Here is an 8905-nt window from a genome sequence, read left to right as displayed (position 1 = left end):
ATCCACTATTTTACGCAAAAACCACGCGAAAATAGTCAAGATTCACGACCTTTATTTGAGTAGTCTGCACTGAAGAAATAACGACTTAACTCTTTTAAATGTCGTCAGTCTATCAGGTCAATCACACTTATATATTAAGATACTTGAGCTTAAATGAGATGTCAGTGTGGTGAACTGTTTATCTACCTGATCATTTAAATGCTGTCCATAAAATACTTTGTTTTACATTGACATTAAACTACAAAATGTTCTGCTTGGTACTTTGTGTGATTTAATTTTTTAATAAAAGGAATAGCAACTATTAAAAAAAAAAAGCATTCGTCAGCTTCTAACCCTGAGCAACACGGTGCACATGTATATGTTGCTTTAAGAGCCTTTTTACAGAGAGACAGATTTCATGATTTAAGGGAACACTTTAAGGTATTTGGTTCAACATCCTCAGAGACATGTATGCTCTTCAGCTGCTTCATGCTACAGTATGTTCACAAGCTAGTAGCTTAGCTTGCCCTTCTTGAACCATCGTGTAATGAAAATACACAACAAAAACCCTTAAAGTTACGGTTTCCTTTTATTGGTAACAGCAAGCTGAGCAAGAGACATTTTGACAAGATGAATGAAAATGGGTGTATGAAAGATGTTGCGAGGTAATTTGCCCTGCGGCCATTTCTTGACATTTACACAAACCTTTCAAATATGCAATATATATCCAATATCTCCTCATGAACAGAAGTCATAAGTATTCCTTTTTTTTTTTTCTCCCAACTATTAAGAGAACATTTATTCAACTCAGTTTGTCAGTGCGCACTTATCTATCTTGTGGCTGATTTTAAAAGCACTATGTTTATCCCAAAAGTCATCATGGAAATACAGTTACACACCTAACTAATGAGATGATTTCATGTTTTTAAAATTGTTCAATAGAAAAGTTCAGAATGATTATATGGTGGCTTTCACCCCCCTCCCCCCGTAGCCAAAAAATAACGGGTTTTTTTTCATGGTGACACCCTTCCATATAAAGGCCTTTAAATCAGTTCATCGACGGCTCTTCAAATACGCACACACAAAAAACACTAAAATAGTTAACAGATATTAATAAAGATGAATTAGCCTCTAATGCTAAAAGAATAAACTGCTTCACTGTGGAATGGAGTAAAGAAGGATTGATCTGGGTTTTTAAAATTAACATCCTTATAAATATAAAAAACATTATGAGGAATGCATTTTGTTTTAACATACGGAGAATTCCTTTCAATGTGGAGCACCAGAAGCAACTCAATGTTTCACTAGTAGGCTTGCTGGTGAAGAAATAGCATTTTAATTTCCTCCGATGGTCCTATAAAAACCTGAAATTATATTATGAGCCATGGTTGAGGATGAACACGGGTCTGCAGCCGGATCAGAACAGTTTGATCATGCTCTCTCTGGACTTGCCAACTCCGACCCACTTCACTGAAATGAGAGGGAAAAAAACCAAAACCACAGACAAGAGGTGAGTGACAATTTGGCAGCAGTCTCTTTGTTAATGTAGAGTGCTTTTTTTACAGACCTGGCACCTGCAGGAAGTTCTCAATGAAGCGAATGTAACTCTGTGCTTGTGACGGCAGATCCTCGAAGCTCCGGGCTGCCTCGGTGCTGCAGCACCAGCCGGGCAACGTCTCGTACTCCACCGACACGCGTGTCAACACATCCATGTTAGCTACACCAGAGGAACAGACAAGGTTGAGTGAGATAATGCTTTGTTTGGGGTTATATTCACTAATTTACAAAGATGCACAATGGCTACGGGTGACAAAAAAAAAAAAGAGCTTCTCGTACTTTAACCCTCTCGAAATACAGCCCACTTCTTCATACGGACACACGGCGAATATGAACAGGTTTAAAGGAGGACATAAAGTAACACTGCTGCAGCGCAAAGGAGAGAGATAATTCACTGATTTAACAGAAAGCTGGGGACAAAACCATTTGCTGCACAACCTTCTACCTGCTTTACATCAGATACGGTTCCATGTTTCTGTGTGTGCGACTTCAAGGATGAACATACTGAGGAAGTCAGTGCACGAGCAGGTGGAGTGCAGCTGCGGTGTAATACGAGGCAGAACTACAGGAAAAGGCTCTTTTATCATGATCTGCTTCATTAATTTAACAATTCAATTAGCTTCATTAAGCGATACAAGCGTTGAATTACTGAAGACAAATGGACCTTCAAATCTGCAGAAAAAATAGACAATTGAAAAACTCTGAGCTGAGCTCACTTCCTGCGAGTAAAAGCTGACCTACGTGAAATAAGACCTCGGAGGCCAAACAACGTTGTTTTTTTTCAGTTTTTCCTGGAACCAGATTTCTAAGTAGCTGCACTGAAAACAAAGATTCTCCTTTGTTTACGGTCATTGATTCACATGTTCAAACTTTGTGGAGGAATGCATGGCTTTAAAAACGTGTTTTCCAGTAAAGATCAAAGGAAATCAAAGTTAAATGTGACTTACTGTTAAATTTGGTTAAACAGGTGACGCTTTTAGTTCCTATTTTACATCTACCATGTGGCCTCACCTATTTACCAGCGTGACCAATATGCTCGTGTAAAATGCTGACACATGCAACGTCATGACTGTAAGTGCAGCTGCCACCATGATACGCAGAGTCTGTACTTCACAACTCTTAATGTAACCCCGAGGCTGAGAGCTCAGCTCCTGTACCGGTGGCTTGCAGGATTGCAAACGTCAATAGACGTAGAAAAGGGCCACCTGACTGATCATTGTGGACTTTGTTGAACGTAATAGAAGTCATCACGAGCCCCAAAAACATGCTGCGTGTTTGAGTACCTACATGTGTGAAATGTCTGTTCAATGTTCAGTGATGAAATCGATCACATAAAAATCAACACACATTTCTGTACTGGGCAGACGGACATCTGTCAAACATCTCAGTGTAAATAAACCTACCAGGGAAGCTGGGCAGAAGTTTTCCATCAACCTTGTAGGACACGCCCACTTTAATCTCAGACAGGGTGTCTAAAATGTCCAGCTTCGTCAGGGCGATTCTGTTCAAACCAAAAAGTCTCTGATTAGAAAAGGCTCACCTGTAAAAGTGACCAAAGTGTTTCTTACAACAAGAAGACAATGTGACGGATGCTTACGCAGAGAAGCCGTTGACCATGTGGGCGTATCTGACCAGGATCAGGTCGAGCCAACCACAGCGCCTCTTCCTGCCCGTCGTCACGCCAAACTCCCTCCCTCTGGACTGTAACAAGTTCCCAGTCTCCTGAAATACAACAAACAGGCAAGTGCAAACAGTCAGCTAGGAAACTGGTATGAGACATATTAGCATTTTAAATCATGCAGATAATTCAACAATTTAAAGATGTACTAGTTGCGTTTGGTCTTCTTTTAATAGCTTTATTTATGATGGGCTAGTCGGCTAAAATCGTTGTGTGGAAGAAGCTTCGGCCTCTGAAACTTCAAGACAGAGGCCCCGTCCACACGTAGCCGGGTATCTCACAAAACAAAGACATTCTTCAACGTTTTGGCCTCTTGTCTACACGAAAACGACTTACGGCGTCGAAAACAAAGCTTTGAAAAACCTCTGAAGATTTGCAAATTCTCCGTTTGCACGTGGACGTCAATAACCGGGGTTTGGCGTTTCGAAACATCACAGCCCGCGACAAAATATGTTCTTACGTTACATATGTGACCTGTGTTTACATTCAGAATGGATGCCGTTACAACATTTTTATCACAGTTTTTTTGTCCAGCCGCTTTTTTCTTGCTTGTTTTTACAAGCCCAGATACGGCTCCATGTTCAAGAACACGGGCGAAGGACGACGTCAAGGACGCTTGTTTTATTATTTAAAGTGACGTCGAGAGATGGACGTTTACTCTGATTGGATAGGATTTGGGGAACTACTGCCACCTAAAGGTCTGGCATGCTTATGAATGTGCTTAAAAACGCACTTCTGCGGTTACGTGTGGATGAAGTTATTTCTAAAAACGAGGTCTTGCGCACGTACGGTTTTTTTTGAGACGGAAGGGGCAGGATATTCTTTTTTACAAAAACCCGGCTACATGTGGACAAGGCCTGACAAGGACTGACTCAGTTACTATGGTAACTGAGTCAGAGCTGAAGTAACCTATGGTAACTGAGTCAGAGCTGAAGTAACCTCTCCCTCGGGAACAGGCCTGATTTTCTCAGGTTTGAGTGCCCTCCCCTGCTGAAACAGAAAACCCGGTTTCCCTCATTTCAGCGTTAAGAGACTCAGTGTTTACACAAAACCCGCTTTCTGAAACGGCCCTCAGAAACCTCACACAAGTTCAGGGTCTGAAAACAGTCTTTCGGTTTGGCTTTCTCTTTTTCTTTCATTTTCATGCCTACCATGTTAACACTAAACCCTGGTGTCTGCTGAAAGTGTGTTAATCTGACAATGACATCTCGGCTGACCAAGCCGACTGTGCTGGCTCTAAAACAAAGATCGGCTGCCGAGCGCCTGGGAAATCTATGTGATGATTTAATCCTTTCATCAATTACAATCATGTGTAATAAGCTGGAGCTTTTCCAGCAACGCGCTCAAAAGGCAGACCGTAATCATGTTTGTCTTTACTCACGTTGTCCTGCTCTGTTGGGAAAGCACCCACACCCACCCTGGTGGTGTACGCTTTCACGACACCGTATACTCGGCCGACGTGGGATGGAGGCACGCCAAGACCGGTGCACACACCTCCCACAGTGCAGTTAGAGGATGTGACGAAAGGATACGTTCCTGGACAGAGGGGGAAAAAAAACACACATCAGTTACTACGTTGAAGAAAAACACCCATCCGACTGAAATAAAGACACAAAGGCCGAGTGGCTCACCAAAGTCAATGTCCAGGAGAGCAGCATTGGCTCCTTCCACCAGGATTTTCTTACTGGGTCCAGTGAGAGCTTGGTGCATGAAGTACACTCCATCGGTCACCAGAGGGCGCAGCCTCTCTGCGTAGCCCTGAAAACAGACGTGCTGTTTGAATCTACAACTTCATGTGAGTGAAGGCTTCACTTTTAGCTTCCTAGAATAACACTGCATACTAATCAGTCATAAATACCAAGTAAGACTAGTATCAGTCCTCTGAATAAATTACCAAGATAATAGACGCATGTTCCCAAAATGAATATAACAAAATGTTTATGTTAATAGTAACCTACATAAAAATGTTAAAGTCTAATATTGCAGACTTTTGAAATAGCCATAGAAGCTAATCAAAAACATCGCTTATAACATTAATGATGACTCTATTCTACTCCATTCATTCCCAGCGGAGAAACTCATTGAAGTGTTCTCATCTGATGTAAAATGTCCCTGCAGGTCGTGACAACGAGCCAGCTTGAAGAACACAAAAAAAAATTGTTGCCGCTAAACTGATTTTGGTTGCCATCATGTTGATCATTTCCTTCTGTACCCTACTTTCCTGCAGCCACGTGTTATGATGTTTCCGCTCAAAAAGCTCTCTGTCCTGTAAATCAATGCAATGCGTGTGCGTGTGCGTGTGCGTGTGCGTGTGACAATGTCCCGCCCTCACCTTCAGCTGCTCCAGCTCACTGTCAGTGTCAACATTCAGGTTTGGATACATGGTCAGGAAATGCTCTGCTAACATCCGAAACCTGTGAGGGGACAGAGTGCGTTCATGAGTGTGTGCACAGCTCAGTATGCAAATATCGAGCGACGTGATGTCACGTTACAGCGAGATGCAGGAAAGACAAGCCTCTGAAAAAGTTTCCATGAAAACAGGACGTCAGCCGTTTCCATGTTTACCACAGATGTACGTCTCCATCTGGTGGCAGGCCCAAGTACAGACCACACAATTATAAAACTAAGGCACTAAGACACTGGGGGGGAAATGAAAACCTGTGTGGACATAACATTCTACATAATGCAACGCTCGGACATTTGTAGGCTTAATATTTCTTAGAGTAGCTGCTAGTCGTGGCTCGTAAAAAAAACACATGTTAACAGATTAAGACATTAAACGATTCATTAGCATAATTATTCCAAAGCTCTTCAGAGTTTATAATCTTAAAGTCAGTGATATGACAAACTGTAATGATGGAAAATATATATATATATTTTTAAAATAACTCACTTCTCCTCAAACACCTTGAAGTCTGAGACGAGGTCACAGACGCGCAGACCGTTCCGAGCAGCTTTAGAGGAGTAGGCCGGACCGATGCCCTTCTTGGTGGTTCCCAAACTGGAGAACAAATGAAATTACAGCATCAACAACCATTTATAAAAATGTAAAAAAAAATAATTTAATAGAAAATGATCCCTCCGACTTCAGAAAAGTACACATGATATCCACCTCAGCAAAGCACAGATTAGAAGATTTACTTTTTCCCTTCTTGTTGCTGCCGCTGCTGCTCCTGTATGCCATCCACAGCCTGGTGGAAGTTAAACACTAGAGGAAGACAGAGGAGGGAGTCAGTCAGAGAATATCTATCATTCAAACATGTACAAAGACAATCTATTAACTCACCGATGTGGGCACGATCAGAAATCTTTAATCTCTCCTCCCATCCTTGTAGTCCTTCACACGATACAAGAGATCACACATGAACATGATGCTTAAACACAGGACTTCAGCTGCTTTCACTACATTCAGGAGTCTTCTTGTAGTTTTATTGTGTACTGGGGGAAACAACGCCAGGTGTTTAAAGAATCCCAACACCCACCTTATATCACCTCATAATGCCCGTTTTAAATTCTCTACAACTGCGAGTTAAACGTTCGGGCCTTCTTTTCTAATCTGAACATAGTAAGAAGTCTAAAGCAGTCTTAACTGTGTGATAGAGAGCAGACGTGTACAAATACAGGAACCTGACATTACAGCTAATAGCTAATGTGCTACCAAGTGCTACCATTAATCTGATTCCTGTGACACGTCAGTGAAAAAAAAGCCTATTTACATACTGACCCCACAGTATCACCCACATATATTCAACTTTACCTTTGCCTTTCTGCAGGTTCTTCTCAGCCTCCTCAAACAGACCTGGAAGGTGAATCACCACACCATTTCCTGAAATACAAAAACAACACTTTAACTGCCATCCTAACAAATAACTGGATGCACGCGACGATTCCTTTAGGTTTTATTTAGACCCTAGGCTCGCTGTCTTGTTCCTCTAACAACAGTGACTTTAATGTTTCCTCGTACTGAAATAGTTTCTATTGGGGAAGCAATTTCAAACAGAGCACAGAGCAGCACTGTTGTATTTGTATTTGCTTTAAAGGATTATTTTTTTGGCCGTTGCTTTACTTCGATCTTTTGTTCCTCTTTATGTAAATATTTAAGGTCCAGTATTGAGCTGAGCTCTAATACTGTATTGACACATGCTTTCACAAGCTCAAACTAATGCAGCTGCTCCATTAAACTTCCCTCTGCGACAGTGATTCTGTTTGAGTCTTGATCAACGTGGTTAAGATAGCTGAAACCCTGTTTTTTTACAAATACAGTTTCAAAAGGAGGCATTTAGTTCAAGGATAAATCAGTTTTAGAAAGGTACACCTATAACTTAAAAACATAGTGTTTCTGTCTAATTTAAGTACCAAACAACTCGAACACATTCTTTACGAGCACTGAACTGATAAGGCTGTCTGCTGTGTCTCTGATGTTGGCCATACAAAGATGTTTTATTGTTCTATTGAGATCATAATCTTCCAGCCAACTTGGAGTACTGACAAGGATAATAACAGAAGGATGGATGGTGAGGTACCGATGAAGGAGACAGCCTTCTTGTTGAGGACTCCGCTGGGCAGCAGGTGAAAATCATACTCCACTTTATCCACAACCACAGTGTGACCTGCATTGTTTCCCCCCTGCAAACAGGACAAACAACACACTGTAGGAAGCAGTTTTATAATGATGACACAACAATCAGGATGCATCAATGTCTGTGTTTCAGGGACACACCATGAAGCTCCTGTATTAACACTCCTGTTAAATGTCAGCGTTTGACTGCAGAGGAGGAACAGCTGGTTCCTTATATAACGCTTCATTCACACAGGGAGACTGTTTCCACTGTGTGGAGGTCATGGGAAGGTACAGTACACATCATGCTAACACACCTGCTGCTGCACACAACGGGAGAAGCAGCAGGTTAGCAGTGTTTATTAGCATTAACTTAGCACTTCCACATCCGGGGGGTCAGGCAAGGTTGCTGACGTCAGTCCCAGGTCATGAATATTTACTACCGTTGAATTGCTTCAATACGTTCAGCAGATGTTTTTAATAACAACAACATTGTAACAACATGTTGGCCTGGATGCTAACCGCGAGGTCGCATGGACGGTGGAGTAGCGTACCTGACACCTGCATACAATGTCCGCGTCCATTGCCAGCAAGTCCACAACTTTTCCTTTCCCCTCGTCGCCCCACTGCGCCCCGAGCACCACGGTCACTTTGTTCTGAGGATCCTTCGGAACCCGGAGGTGAGAGACCTGCGAGGCGCTCTCCCGAGGCCGCTTCACGACCGGCTCCCCGTTCAAGGAGACGCTCTCCCGTCCGTTCACGTTCTCCATGGCGCTGCTGTCGGATGCCATGCTGCTGCTACTGCTGCCCTCCTTCTGCAAACCGGAATATCGTTTTACCGCGTTTCTCTGCGTCACGGGAAGTGCAGGTGCAAAACTTCGCCACAAGGTGGAGCTGTTTCTTATTTACAGCAGAGCTGGATTCATGTCATATGAGTGAAAATGAACTCGAAATAAGAGATTAAAAAAGCTTTAATGCTGTTGTCAATTTATTTTATTTTAATTTATTTAACTATTTGAGTCATTATAAATTTAGTAAGCGTGTTTTTTTCCAGTTATGTCAAAAGGCTATGACCAGAAGGTTAAGAAAATAAATAGTCTTGAGAAACTTCAAAAGTATGAGTTATTATGTAC

At 42.1% G+C, this 8905-nt stretch overlaps 1 protein-coding gene across 1 annotated transcript; it reads right to left on the bottom strand.

The window, feature by feature from the left end:
- Positions 1-549: 549 nt before the first annotated feature.
- adssl (adenylosuccinate synthase, like) lies at positions 550-8630 on the bottom strand. Its single transcript, XM_079355464.1, has 13 exons — positions 8327-8630; positions 7738-7840; positions 6972-7040; positions 6501-6551; positions 6356-6422; positions 6108-6215; positions 5547-5628; positions 4846-4972; positions 4596-4750; positions 3134-3258; positions 2940-3037; positions 1547-1696; positions 550-1449 (listed from the first exon to the last, which is right to left on the bottom strand). Exons 1-13 carry the CDS (start codon positions 8561-8563, stop codon positions 1397-1399), a joined length of 1425 nt encoding a protein of 474 aa, XP_079211590.1. The 5' UTR covers positions 8564-8630; the 3' UTR covers positions 550-1396.
- Between the last annotated feature and the right edge of the window lie 275 nt (positions 8631-8905).

The sequence above is a fragment of the Symphodus melops genome (assembly GCF_947650265.1).
Source record: "Symphodus melops genome assembly, chromosome: 11".
In the NCBI taxonomy this organism is placed as follows: domain Eukaryota; kingdom Metazoa; phylum Chordata; class Actinopteri; order Labriformes; family Labridae; genus Symphodus; species Symphodus melops.
The sequence above is the reverse complement of the archived record's forward strand: the minus strand, read 5'-3'. Positions and strand labels throughout refer to the sequence as shown.

What these genes read in the sequence shown, in the direction of transcription:
- adssl (XM_079355464.1), bottom strand. Translation starts at nt 8,563, where the DNA reads ATGGCATCCGACAGCAGCGCCATGGAGAACGTGAACGGACGGGAGAGC. An exon ending in GAAGGCTGTCTCCTTCATCG is followed by an intron (nt 7,041 to 7,737) that starts GTACCTCACCAT and finishes TTTGTATTTCAG; the next exon opens with GAAATGGTGTGGTGATTCAC. An exon ending in GAACCTGCAGAAAGGCAAAG is followed by an intron (nt 6,552 to 6,971) that starts GTAAAGTTGAAT and finishes TATCGTGTGAAG; the next exon opens with GACTACAAGGATGGGAGGAG.